This window comes from Artibeus jamaicensis, unplaced genomic scaffold (assembly GCF_021234435.1).
Source record: "Artibeus jamaicensis isolate MK-2021 breed Jamaican fruit bat unplaced genomic scaffold, CSHL_Jam_final contig_354, whole genome shotgun sequence".
NCBI lineage: Eukaryota > Metazoa > Chordata > Mammalia > Chiroptera > Phyllostomidae > Artibeus > Artibeus jamaicensis.
Window position 1 is genome coordinate 46,854,852 of NW_026521803.1, and position 14,383 is coordinate 46,869,234.

General features: G+C 54.3%; 1 protein-coding gene across 8 annotated transcripts in view; it reads left to right on the top strand.

Annotated features, from left to right (window-relative positions):
* NFATC1 (nuclear factor of activated T cells 1) overlaps window positions 1–13,430 on the top strand; it is an 82,216-nt gene extending 68,786 nt beyond the window's left edge. For all 8 annotated transcript variants that reach the window (XM_037148070.2, XM_037148073.2, XM_053664185.1 and 5 more), the window contains one exon: window positions 11,635–13,430. In XM_037148070.2, coding sequence (XP_037003965.2) covers window positions 11,635–11,684 — 50 coding nt within the window. In that variant the 3' untranslated portion in view covers window positions 11,685–13,430. The remainder of the gene's footprint in view (window positions 1–11,634) is intronic.
* Window positions 13,431–14,383: the final 953 nt, after the last annotated feature.

Here is a 14,383-nt window from a genome sequence, read left to right on the forward strand (position 1 = left end):
TCACGGAGAGTCAGCGCTCATGCGCGCCGGCCCCGCTGATTCGATTTGGGAGGACGAAAGCCCACTAATGTGCAATTACCGGCAGGTAATGGCCTTCGCACAGGCTGCACACTTTGATGAATTGCTCATTACGTGCGGTGTTGGAACAGCTTCCGTAAAGATTAATAATCGGATAATCAATTCAAAAATTCAATCTCGGGTGTTTCTTTCCACTCCAGGGTCAATACGTCCCAGAGATTATGGGACCTGTCTCATTTGCCTGTGTTTTTCCGACTCGGCCTCTCTCTCCTTCCTTTTGTTTCCAAATTAGGGATTTTTAAGGGGGACTGAGCAGCTAGGGGGCTGCGCACACTTCTCTTCATGCCTCCTCTGGTTTTTCCGATCAGACCTTTACAGATTGAAAACACAGGCTCTGTGTCGGTCAGTTTTGTCCACACTCATAGGCACAGTTTTTACCCTCAGGGTGTGCTCGGTCAAGCAGGGGTGTGGACAAGCCCATGGAAGAACCACGCAGTGAGGGCGGGACCCAGCAAACGCCTCTGGCACGGAAGGGGCACCAGGTGGCCTCTTCTTCAAGTGGGCGAGAGAGACTGAGAGCAGGTCTCGGGCATCCTGGCTGGCGGCTCCACAGCCGGGCTGCAGGGCAGGGTGTCAGGATGCCGCCAGGGCGGAGCAGACTGAGGGGCAGGTACAGATGGGTCTGCCGTCTCACGGAGGCACACGGGGCTCTCGAGGACAGGTGTCCGTCCGGGCAGTGCTCGCCTGGGCAACAGGTGAGAAAGAGCAGAGGCTGCCCAGAGTCGAGAGCTGGTGGCTGGGTGGGCTGTGGATGCAGTGGGCCTGGGGCAAGTGGGTTCACATGGCCGCGTGCAGGACTCCCGTGGGGACAGGCAAGATCCGGGACCAGATGTAGGAGGCGAGAGACAAAGGCAGCCCTGGGCAGGGGCTGTGCATGGGGCTCTGCTGAAGGTCCGGGCAGCCCTTGCTGGAGACTTAGTGGCCAAGGCTGAGGCCGAGGCCGTGGGAGGAACTCGCCCGGGGAGTTGCAGACCTGTGGGGCGTCCTCGGCAGGGCGAGTCAGCCGCAGTCGGCCCTGGGACCTGCCGGCCCGTGACCTTGGCCCCCAGGTGAGCGCCTGGCTCTTCGAGAGCAGCGGTCACAGGGCCACGCTGCCCCGCGCAGCTCCACGGCCACGGGGGAGCCTCGGCCGCTCCCCAGCCTGCAGGCCACCCTGCATGCCTCAAACCTCAAGCAAATGTCGCTTGTAGTGTTTTCAATTTTTAAAAAAGCCAGCGCAGAGTTTCTTCTCGAAGATTTGAATGAGGTTTAGGATATTTTGAAGGGGAGCAGCACTAGAGAAGTGAGTTCAGGGCAGAATTCTCCTGAGGCACAAAACAGCCTCTTCTCCGTGTCTCCGCCCGTCCCCACTGCCCGCCACATCCCAGACACGCGTGTGGGTGCGGACCAGATCTGGGGCCCCTGGTCAGGTGTTCCGGTTTAGTGGGGCCTGAGAACCCGTGTTCCTCCCAGACCCACGTGACGTGGCCGGTCCCCAGTGTCACGAGGAGCAGGGGCAGCCCCGGTGCCCTCTGGGTGTGCTGCGGGGCCGGGGCCAGGATGGCCCTCGACGTGGCCACACCCCGGTGTCCTCTGCCTCCCCTGGGTGCCCCGGGAGCCGGCCACACTTGGTGGGCTCACCCGCCAATCACCAGCTTCCCTTGGGCCCCAGTGTCTCTCTGGAGATGGTGCTGGTTTTTAATTATGAAAATTTCAAACACCCCCCGGAGTAGCATGAACCGTGTGCTGGGTCTCACCCGGACACCGGTGCGGCAGGGCGCCCCCACTTCACCATGTCCTTCAGCTGCAGCTGCCGAGACAACAAGAACCAGTTCCCAGACCCCCCTGCCCCCCGCTCCGTCCTCAGGCACATCTCGGAAGTGGCCGTTTTCCTCCCGGGTCACCATGCAGTGACCACGCCTGACAAAATCACTAATAATTCTTTGCTAAGGTGAGGATTTTGTTCAGAGGCCCGTTTAAAGACAAGAGGGTGTGGTTTCACTTCCTGTGAATGGGCACTTCCTACTGAGCAGCATCTTCTGACCCAGACCTGGCACCTGGTGGGGCCGAACTGCCCCGGCCAGCTGCAGCCTCTCCCGCTCCCGGCCCATTCGTTGTTGTTTTAATTAAAGGGAGTGTTTATGATTTTTACTTTTTCAATTCTGTTAATTCTGTTCAATAGGAATTGCGCGATTTGGGGGAATGTATTTTACAGTGTCACACAGGGAGCCCTGGAAAAAGCTCGTTGGCTGGTGAACGATCCCAGTGATGGCGTCTGGCACAGATAAACCGATGGGCAGGCCATGTGGCCGGCGCACGCCCGGGCGCCCGGTGGAGGGAGGCGAAGAGGGGTCCGGCCTGCGGGAAGGCCCGGTCACGTGGCTGCCGTCCCCGCGGGGGCCGGAGTTTCCACCCAGGGCGTTTGCATTATTTGGAGAATTCAGGCTAAATAAGGAAGCAGCACCACCGGAGGGAGGAAAATTATTCTGTTTTAATGGCTGGCGGTCCCGTGGAACAACAGTGTCCATCAGGCAGCCCCACATCCAGGGGGAGGGTCATGTTTTATTAAAACTGTGACTTATTGTCAGTCAGTCCCACCGCTGTCCCACTCCTTCCGAAAATAGCAGGCCCCGTGGCACTGGTTGATTAGGATTAAAAAGGTAAAAATAAGTGAAGGCCGAAATAGGTCCAGGACACCCGAGGTAACACGAGAACTCACTTTTTAATGAAACTTGAGAAACTGTATTATTTTCCACTGCTTCGCAAAACATCTTTGAAAAAAAAGCAGAAAGTGAAAAAAGGAGTTTAGTGATGTTGCAACTCTGCACTTTCAGAGTTACAGTGGTGGCCATGCACTCGTGGCCAGGTTCCCGTTGCTAACGCCCCGGCCGCGGTGGCACCCGGTGCCGGACCTGCCAGGGTGGCAGCCCAGCTGACCGAGGAGGCCGTGGTGGACACAGCCAGCCCCCGGGGGACTGTTGACCCAGCACCACCGGGGAAGGAGCAGGTACTGACGGCGACTTTCGAAGAGGTCGCCTCTTCTGAAGATCTCAAAACCCACATGAGAGAGACCACTTCGCTTTCCTGGGCACCCCACCCCCCGCCTCTCCCCCAGGGCCAGATGCACTGTCCCCGCAGAACAAAAGCATGGGCTCCGCCCCCTACCCTCTCATCTCTAAATCGTGGCTCTGAGTGGCTCTAATCGCGGAGTCTCTATGTCCTCAGCTCACTCTGGGGGTAATTCCTTCAACGAGGACCAGTGGAAACCATGAGCGCTGGTGTCCCGCAGTCTGCCGGGGCCACAGACGCTGGGGGTCACACTCCCGCCCCCCCACCCCGGGAGAAAGTCACAGCTGTCCCAGAATCGGTGGGAGTGTCCAGGTGCAGGACAGCCAGCAATCGGGACCCTTCCCAGAAGCTGCTTCCCTAAAGACAGATTTGGCCCAAGATATTTCTGGTTTCCTGTGTCCACTAAATTGTTATGCTCTTAGGTTACAATACTAACTATAGCTAAAGGTGTGTTTTCTGGGAAACTTAGAAAGTACTTTTTAAAATTACCTCCTAGTTCTAGGAATGAGAAAGAATGTCTTTCCTGTTTTGTTTTGCTCCTCAAAAAGCTATTTTGGCTTTCCCTTAAAAATAAAAACGTTTGTGCCCTGTGGAGCCGCCGCATCTTTCTGCCCCTCGGAGGCCGTGCAGAGGAAGTCAGAGCCGCCTCTGTGCCTGGGTGTCTCTGAGCCGCCGTCATCGGGCTGCGAGCTTTCGTAGAAAGAGTCCGCGGGGCGGGAGGCCACGCGGGGAGCGATCCAGTGTGGACTCCGGAGTGGGATCGCTGGGCTTGTCTGTTTCCCAGATCGCGTTGATGTAAAGGACAGAGATGGCTTTTTAAAAAGTAGTTCTTTTCAGGGAAAGCCAGCATTTTAGCTGGTTACAAAACCAGGAGCCGGAAGACGAGTGTCCCCGATGGGCTGGCTCGCTCACGAAGGGGCAGCAGACAGACACCGTCCGTGTGTGAAAGTTCCTAGTTCAGTGGGTTTCCTTCGTGGGGCCAACACAACTGTTGAAAAAGAGGGAGATGCTGCAAACTTTGTATGTAGTTAAGCCAGTGGGCACCTATGTCAACAAATATGGGTTTTTTTAAATTGGTGAATGTGTTACTTGCAAAGCATGGTCCTTATCTATCTTAATTTTTTAAAAAAGCAAGGATGAAACGATGGCCGGGTTAACACTTAAAAACTAGATTTCTTGTTCTTTAAGCCCAAACCCGGTTCCTGAGGAGCTGGGATCAGTGTCGGTGGGAAAACCCGCCTAGAAAATTCGAACGCTTCAGAGCTGGGTCCGAGAAGGGACCGACCGTGCTGCCGATTCTGTGGGGCAGAAATGAAAACCCGCACCAGCGTCTGATGGTGAAAGGGACGCGTGTGCCTGTGAGCAACGCGGAAATGAAAGCACCGGCCCAGCCGGCTCGTCCACCATCTTGTGTCCTGTGTGAGCGCGTGTGCACCTTGTGGTTGAGCCCAGACTTTGCATTAACTTCAGACCACCGTGACTTTCACTCACATGCCCAATAATTTTCATCTTTTTCCGACAATTAGTAAACTGAAAGTTTACCAGAAAGTCCTAGGGCGTGTACAAAGCCTTTTCTTGATAGAAGCAGGTGATTGGAGCCTTTGATGGAGCATTTTAGCAATTGCTGTGCCCTTTAGAACACAGGCTGGAGGCCAAGGAAGCCACCACCAGCCTGCAGCCCCACCCTCTCTGCTGACAGTTGCGGAACCTGACTGCCCCGCTCCCCACCCACGGTGACCTGATCCCCCCCCCCCATGTGGTTTACCTGCTGTGTGACGACTGGCTCATCTCCTGCCCTCTCTGATCCTGTCTTCATAATGAGAATAGCGTCCCCCTCCCAGAGAGCTGGGAACAAGGCCCTGGAGGTCATGTGCTTTCCACTTCCCAGCACATGGAACGCTAATCTGTTTGTTCCTCCATCCCAGATGGCTGAAAAGTCTCCGACTCAGAAAGCAGAAAGGGGCCTTGGCCAAGCCTCTGTTTTCACAGGTGGGACCCTCAGGCCCCACCCTGTGCGGGACCCTCATCATGTGGGGCTTCAGTGGCAGGATGGGAACAGGACCTGGTCTTGCAGAAGCCCCTTCTCCTGACAGCGGGTGCTCAGGGTGCAGGGACAGCGCACCAGGCCCCCGGCACTGGCCACTGGCCCGTGCTTCTCTGGGTGGTGGTTTGAAGGCTGTGCCGTGAAGCAGGCAGAATGGGGGTCTGAGGAAAGTGGCAAAATCACAAGGCTTCAGGAGTTTGGCCTCAGAGTTCGTTGGTTGCCATTCAGAAAGCATCACGTGGCCGAGGCAGCATCTGGACTGCGGGACGTCAGGCCACCTTTGAGGTCAAACGCACCTAGACATGCTCTTTGTGGTTCCTGTCACTTTTCGGGAGTTGCTTTTCCTCCAGGGTCTATTTCTACTTCACTCCGGTCACCTAACGTCCTGTGCTTCCGGGGATCTAAGGGACACACCGTCAGGGCCCGGGCCTCCTCCTCCTGCAGGTTAAAGTGACCCTGGTGTCCCTTCGTTCCAAGTCTGTCGCTTCCTCGCAGGGAGCAGGGGGCAGGACAGTGGGTGACAAAGCCTCCTGCAGACGGAATCACGGTCGCTCACTGCCGTTCTCGGAACCGAGCAGACTGTAGTCGGCCCTGGATCCCAGGGCCCTGCGGGTCCCAGCCGGCCGTGCGGAGGCCTGCAGGGTGGGCGGCCGCCACCAGCACGTCAGCTCCAGGGGTGCTCACAGCAACAGTGTGCCCGTGGTAGGGCTTCCTCTGGGGCCGGGCCAGGCCTCCACCTGCCTTTCCCGTGAGAAACCGTGACCCCGGGGGCCTGGGCTGGGATCTCTAAAGGAAGCCTTGGTGGTGCGTGGGCAGCCCCCGGGCCCCGAGATCTGCCCCGGGCACTCCGTTCACTTGCCATTTGTTTCAGAGCAAAGGAAATGCTGACTCGTCGTGTGTGTTCTCACAACGCAGCGGAAAATGGGCGATCAGACAGGCCCCGTGCGGTTCCTTTGGTCATGTCCCTGTTTTCCTATTTAACAAAAAAAAATGTTTGAAGAAATGACCGAGAGGAAATGTTTCTGGCTCCAGCAGGACATCACCTGTGCGTGGCAGTGGATGTGGGTGGTTTGATTTTTTGGAGAGAAGCTGTCCCTGGCAAGGAGGTGACAGCTGCGTCCTCATCTTCCTCCCCTTGCAGACCTCGCATCTGAGGGCTGAGCAGGTGAAGCCAGCAAGGACCAGACAGAAGGGACAGTGGTGCTGGGATGAGGAAGGGAGGCAGCGGCAGGCACAGGAGCCAGCGGCAACCTGTGTCCGTCCACCCTCGCAGCATCGGCTGAGGGACCCTGGCCACGGCTCTCGGGCCCTGCACGACCTTCCTAGGAAGTAATTGAAAACAACTTGTGTCCACCGGCCGGTGTGCAGTGCAGCTAGCAGGCGCGGTCTGGAAGTGCGCAGAACCGCTGGCTGAGGGGGTGTGGGCAGGTGGCCACGCTCTGGTCCCCAGGCCTTGGCCCCAGCCTGTCCGCCTCGCGGCTGAGCCCTCTGTGGTCTGTCCGGGACCACACTCACAGTCGTGGTACCTGCCTTTCGTTCCTCGGGGGAAAGGTCCGGAACAGTGTGCAAGTGCCGAGAAACCTGAGGGTTCAGGAACCTGGGCTGAACAAGCGCTTTGCTCAGTTTTGCAAATGGAAATTCAGATTCTCAGTGACTTTCAGAAACCAGGAATTCAGAAACCTGGGGAAACTTCACCTAAAAGCTGGGACAATACATTAAACAATATTCAAACTCGGACAGTTCCCTCCCTGCTTGGGCTGTTTTCAATAGTCGTACAAAACCTGTGGGTGGGACTGAGAGATGGACTTGGCTGTTTCACTGCAGCGTGCAGCTTAATGTCAGCTTTTTCAAAATCATAATCAAAAAGAAGAAACTCATATGAAAGTGCAAACATTTTACTTTGAAAGGGACATTTCACCTTAATTTGCACAATTTGTGAAGAGCTGAGTGATCATGTCATCCTGGGAAGAATTTAGTTTCTATTTACAGATAATGTAAGTACAGGTAAAAAAAAGGCTGTACATTTTAGCTTTTGTATTTAAAAAATGCGATTTCCCTTTCACTCGATTTCAGATACGTACGCAGAGGTGGACTTGGGTGCACATGACACACACATCCTGCACACACATCACACACATCCTGCACACACATCCCCCATTAGAACGAGGCTTCAAAGTGCCACAGAAGTTTTAGAAAAAACAATAGTTTCCACCTTAGGAGCATTTTAGAGAAAAATTAAATATAAGGGAAAAAACCTTCTTATTAAATCAAATTGTGGTGTAACAGCTCACCACATCCTGTTGAGGGACATCTGACGTGAGGCAAAGCAAAGGTTCCGCTTTCAGGTCTCTGACGAGCAGTGAGGGTCACATGTTACCTACAGTTCAAAATACTTCTATAAAGAAAAAACCTTGGTGTAGGTGGAAAAGCTGAATAAGAAATGGAAACTATCAGCAGAGAGAAGACATTGTGGGAAAGCGTAGGTGTCGTCGACACAACCACATCAAAGAGAGAGCCACTCCCAAAATAGCCCATGTAGAGGCCGGGGGGCTGTGGACTCATGTGGACGTGGAACTGTGACCTCATGGAAGAGAAATAGGAAGTTGTGGCCAGGAGAGGAGTGGGGCCAGAGGGTCCCAGGCCTCGGTTCTCAGCCCAGCCATCAGAGAAAGCACTCGGCCTTCATCAGGCCTTCCATGATGTGCTTGTCGTCCGTGTGTAAAGCGGGAACCACTGGGGCTTTCCTGACTGGACTGTAACACAGGTTGCATCTACAGAAGAGAATGTGGCCCTACGGTTGTCCATCCTCAGTTGTGTAGACAGCTGTGGGGGGCATCGGCCACTCCGCAGTGGACAGTTGTCCATCTTGGCTTGCTGTCTCACACACTGAGTTTTATAGAGGACTTGGGGAAGATCCTAGAGGATGTTTGCACATCTGTGATATTTCTTGAGTAAGTTCCCAAGATGTCTGCGACATTGTGACCCCAACTTGATATTTCTGGACTTGGACAAGGCAGGATCTGATGACCCAGCACTTCCAACACATTGTTGGGAGGGAAGCAGGGACAGTTGCTCATCAGAAACCACCAGACCACGATGACAGACGAGGAATTTTGGTCACCCGATGGTTCCTTCCAGCGTCCTGATTCTTCGGACAGCCCTGGTGGGGTCAGAAAGGAGGGTCGGCACCAAAGTAGCCGTGTGGTGGGAACTGGGGCCCTGGATAGCTCAGGACATGCTGAGTGATTTCCCCACTCCCACCCACTGCGAGTGCTCCCGCCAGGTTCAGGTGCCCCTGTGGGCAGTAGGGGAAGCCCACTTCTGAAGTTTCTTCCCCTTTTATCTTGTCAAACAGATGTTATTTTCCTGTGGTCTGTGTAAACTTGAGGAACTAGAAGATTCTAGCTTCTTTGCTTACTGTCTCCCCTCTTTCTCTGCTATTATTTCACTCAGGGCTCCTCTCTCCGTCCCCATCGTTATTACCCCACAGGCTTCCTCCCGAAAACACGTCTTTACGACTCAGACTCCTGCTCAATTCCCAACATTGTCACCTTTCAGATCTCCTGCTCGGTCCCCATCGTTATTACTCCTCCGGACACCCTGTCAATACCTATCATTACATGCCCTTGGGCCTCCCTCCTGACCCCTGGGACTGTTACTCCTTGGTTTCCCATCACTGTCACGCCTCAGGCCAGCCTGCAGTTTCCCACGGTCATTACTCCTCTGGCTCCCTCCATTTTCACATCATTACTACCCCTCAGGACTCCCTGACTTTTGCCCTCATATTACGTCTCAAGCATCCCTCTCAGTCCCCATCCTTGTTACAACACAACCCCCTCAATTCCCACAATTAATAAATCTCAGACACCTATCCATTCCCCAAATTATAGCCCCTCAGGTGTCCATCCTCATCTTCATCATGACAACCCACCAGGAGTTCCTTTCAACCAGCATCCTATTCCAGCTCAGGCCACCACCTGTTCCACGTCATTATTCATTTCGGGACTCCTTTTCCATTCGCATCATTATTCCCCGTCAGGCTTTCATCAAAGTCCCCATTCTTACCACTCAGGCTACCTTCCATCATGAGAGCCTCTGGGAATCCTAGTCAATCGAATAATGATGATGCATCAGGCCTTCTTTCGGTTTTCCATTGTTATTTCACCTTACACACCCATTTTCCAATTTATTGTGGATCAGACCTCCCTTTCATTTCCATCATTAGTCCCATCCAACCTCCTCCTATTATCCATCATTATTTCACCTGAACCTTTCTCTTATTGTCCATCATTAGTAGCTTAAAACCTCTCTGTTTCTCCATCATTATTCATTCCCTTGAGGACTCTCTCCTCTTCTCCATCAATATTGCTCTTTATACCTTTTCACCCTCCCTACTACTGATCAGATTTGTGTTCTGGGGCTTGATCAGCCGTGATTATTAGATGAGAATTAAAACCCAGCTCTTGTCGTGGGGCCATGACTTTCTGTGGGATCCTTTTGACAACTGTCTTGCCCGTGAGGTGTCTGCTGCCTGGCGTGTGGCTCTGGGTTGAGACATCCCCGTGGCCTCCATTTCCACCTTCCCAGGGGCTGCTGCCTCCCCGTTGCAGGGTCGCTGACCGTGTGGTTGCCCTGTTGGCTCCACTCCTGCTGTGCCCATGGCCGATGGTTGGTTTATAGGAGTAAATCAGACGATGGCCATGAAAGCAAAAGTGGAGCACCCAGGGCTGCAGAAGCAGGCGTGGGGCGCTGTGTAGTGGCGGGTGCGGTCACTGGTCCCTGTCCCCTCGCCTTGGGCTCCCCTTTCTGCTCACAGGCTCTGTCTTCCTAAGTGGGTTCCACATGCTGGCTCAGGGTGAGACACCCTTGGTGCAGTTAGCCTTTTACTTTCCAAGATGTGACATTACAGAAACTCAGGATTTCTGATTTTTTCTTGTTAAAATGGTCTTTGATGTGGCCATGTTCTGCCAAATACAAATCATATGTGTGCCTCTTAAACACGTGAGAGTGTAAGCAGTGAAATAGGGAAGAAGGGCACCCTGCCCTTCTGTCCCCGGCACCCGTCTGTGTGTCAGGAAGCAGCGCACCAGAGACCTGGCACAGATGCCAGGAGAACGAGGGAGAAAGCCGGCCGTGGCTGGTGGTGATGGCACCGTACCTGGGACTGTCGGGGGGAAGCTGCCTGCGTGCCACCGAGGAGCCACCCCGTGCACACTCCCAAACAAGTGTTGCCCTGAGGTCTGAGCCCCGGCCGCCACTGGGCCCCACGGGCAGCTGTGAGCAGCCTCGGAGGAGGGAGAGTCCCCCCCAGGGCCTCCCAGCCACCCCTTCGCCACCTGGGGAGAAGGTGGCTGCAGGTCAGGTGGCTGTATGTCACTTGCGTGTCTCAGGCGGGGTCGAGGCGTGTCCTCCGCAGGCGGCAGGGGGCTCGGGCAGCGGGCAGACGCCGGGGCCCTGGGTCCAGGCCAGGCCGCACCTCTGGGAAGAGCCAGGGCTTGGGGATTGCAGCTCGGGTTCCTGACTGTGAACTGGTGCCAGTGAGTTCTGCTATCAGGTCCCATGACACAATTCCTGGTTCCCCCAACTGTGTTTTATTATTGTTATCCTTGCAAACAGTCGGGGGTGGATGTTGAAAGGGAATTTAGGGAAGGGGGTGGGGGTGATGAAATGCGCACAGACTAATTGCTCAGGAAGCCGCCCTGGGACAGGCCGGGGCCTTTGCAGAAACACATGGAGTTTATCTGGGCAGCAGAGGGAAGCCCGGCAGTTCCGTGACGTGAGCATGCGCTCCCCACCTCCAAGTTCTGTCAGGAAGGTGACCGTGGTGACACCTCCCTGGTGACATTTCCCCTATCTCGATGCCCATCGGGATGGAGGGAGGGGTATTGTGCAGCTCGCCCACGATGGCCTTTGCTCATTTCCTCCCTGGCTGCCAAAAACCACAGGCTGATAGCGCGTGGACAAGGAAACAGATGAAGGAAGAGCCCGACAGAGGGGCTCCGGCCGCCGGTGTCAGCCCTCTCTCTGGCCGGACGGCGAGGCCGAGGGCCAGTCACCACGCGGGGGCTCCCAGAGGTGCCTCCGTGTGTCTGCCAGCTGTGGGTTTTGTGAACCACAAACCGCCCGCCCAGCGGTGCTCCCCTGCCTGGAGAAGATGCGCCCAGGACCCCGGGGGAGCCCCCGACGCCCGGGGATGGCGGAGGCCGGCTCCCAGTCGCGTTTCTGGCCAGAACAGTGACTGTACGACCACCGGCGCCTTAGTCACAGCAGCCAGGTCCCGGGCAGCTGTGCTGCTGGCTCAGGACACCTCGAGGACGTGGTTTGAGGCGGGAAGGAAGCTGGTTCCTTTCACAGGCCGCACGTGGCGTCCTGAAAGCACGGCTGATGGAATTTCTGGCTGCTCACCTACAGTTTTATGCAGAACCGTGTTCCCTAATGCTTTCTCTATTTTTGTTTTCTTGCAGTAAATGAAATAATACGAAACGACCTCTCCAGCACCAACACCCACTCATAATTGGCAAGGTCAGAACTCGCTCAGGAGCTGCATGGCGTCAACTCAGCAAGTGACAGTGGACATTCAACATGCAGACTTCTGACTGAATAAACTGAACACACGTGGTACCACTCAGAACTCCTGACTTACCGAAGATTTTTTACACATACAAAGAAGTAGCTCTTCAACAGGAAGGAAGGATGGAAGGGAGGAAGGATGGAAGGACGGACCACTTCATCTTCTGAAGGAAAAGTCATCTCAAGAAGAAAATAAAAGGGTGCAGTAGGGTGAGTGCAGGAGACAGAGCCGCCAAGGGCACGACCCCGCCGGCAGCCTGCGCCACTGCACCCTGGGGCACCCTGGGTTTCAGGGCTGGAAGTGCCTTATTTAACCCAACCACGGCATCAGGGCATCGTAGAATTAAGCATTAAACTCGCTACCAGGAAAGTATTTGTAGGAGCAAAGCTATAAAAACATTATATCGTGAGGCTTTGTCAAACTTTGTATAAATTAAGAGAATACTGGCAAGCTAGGCGTTGGGAGGAAAACCTAACACATTTCCTACTTTTTTCCAACTTTTCCTGGGTGGCCGTAATATACAATTTTGTTGCCTAATTCGGCGCATTTTAGAAATCTTCCAGTTTGTCATCTCAGCTCTCTGGTGTCTTTCTCTCCCCTGGGTCACTAGAACCATAGGACTGTTCATTGTAGCATGCTAGGGTTTTGTTTTTTAATCTGGCTTTGGACATAGCACAGGTAGGATGAATAGCACAAGATAGGTTACTGGACAAGAAAAGAAATCTGTTCGTCACAGGACAGATGTTGCATTTGCATGTATGTACATATATAGACACATATTTATGTATAAATAATAAATAACAGGTGGTCTTTGGTCTTTGCCCAGCACGGGCTTCCGAGCCAGCAACGACCAGCATCCATTTGAGGAGGCGCATCTGAGGTGACTTCCACGGGGGCGCGGCGCCCCCGGCCGGTGCGGTTTTCTCATCTCGTGCAGATAACCGAGCACTTTACAAGCGGGAGGAAGTGCGTTCAGAACACCCCGTGTTACCAGATGGTGAAATTGGAAAGTAACTGTAAATAACATGACAAAGGGAGTGTAATATATTTGTTCAGCTATAAGATTATTATTTCACAGAAGCCTTATAACTCTGCTTCATGTAAGAAAACGATTACCAAAAAACAAAGTTTTAACATGCGGCAACTGTAGTAGGTTTCAGATTAGTTCCTGTTAACAGATAGGGTAGTGTAGGCTTTACTACTGCATTTTGTACAATTAACAGCTTATTACACATAACCAAAAAAAGCATGGTTGAATTGAAACACATGTAACCCGATCCTTGTGCCTTAGGAAGTCACGCCCCCTCCTGGAGCCAGCCTGAACTGCAGCCACGGGTGCAGGTCCTTGGGTGAGAGAGCTCGCCCACTGGAAGAATTATTTTAAAAATGTTCTTCTGTGTGATTATGTCTCACTTTTTTAAACCACAGAAAAGAAACAAAAACCTGAAAGCCATATTGTCACATTTGCACACACCTGTGAAGAGCGGAAGCTGTATGGCTGCATACACACAGTCCTCCCCGCGGGCGTCCCTCCTGCTTGTAACCCCAGCACCTGCGGTGCATTTCTCGTTCTAGACTTGCATGAAACATTTCTGATGGATGTCCCGTGGGAAGGGAATGTTTGACATTTGTGTCAGCTCTCTTTGTAGTTAGGAAATAGATGCAATAAAGCAGTACTTGCTTGCCGGACGCTCTGGGCTGAGAGTGAGTCATTCCCGTGGGGAAGCATGTCTGCCGCTGCAGGGACTTGCACCTGGGAGAAGCGCTGTGTGTCGCCCAGCTGCGCTGATACGATCGTCCGCCCGGAGGTGCGTCTTGCCGATGGAGCTCTTCTCTCTCTCTTCCACGTTAGAGAAGAGCCTGTCGTGGACGTGGGCGGGCGCTGGGGCCAGGTGCTGAGAGCGCGGCGTCCGGGCCTGTGGGAGACGGAGCACTCACTTGTGCCAAATACCTCTGCTCCGAGGAATCGCCTGGGCGAGGCCCAGGCCACACACGCACCCGCGTGCCGCCTGACCCCTGTTTCAGCAGGCAGCGGAGGGTGAACTCGGCCCCTTCCCCTCCCTCCGAGAGCCGCTCCCCCTCCCACCCGAATCAGCTCCGGGGAGGGGGGCGGGGATGTTCCCAGTCCCTCCTAAGCCAAGTGTGAAACCTGGAACCGTTGGTAAATACCGCCCTGAATCGTCGGAAACAGTATTTTCGTTCAAGGCATTTCTCAGGCAGGCGTTCCTGTGTTTTTTGCTCAGAGGTTTATACAGTGGGACCGGTCCCGAGGGACCCTCATCCCAAACTCTGTATCTGTCGGGCCAGGTTTCTAGAAGGCCACCCAGGAGGGTTTGGCAGCCATTGGGAGGGAAGAGGACCCAGGTGTTCCAAAGCCCTGAGACACGGCCGTGTGACGGACTTGGAAGGCTGGGCCCCAAGGGCACCCGCAAGCCCCCGATACGGAGGGACCCGGAGCCGGAGGCCCTGCAGAGAGCGAGCGGCTGGGCTCGGAGGACGGGGCTCGTCACTGAAGGAGGCACTGGAAGCTGTCAGTTCCATAGTGAGTTTTTGTAAACCTGTTTCCCCAGAAATAAAAATATTAATCTATAAAGTGATGGATGGCTTCTGCCAAAGAGACTGGGCTCCTGTGAATACCCATT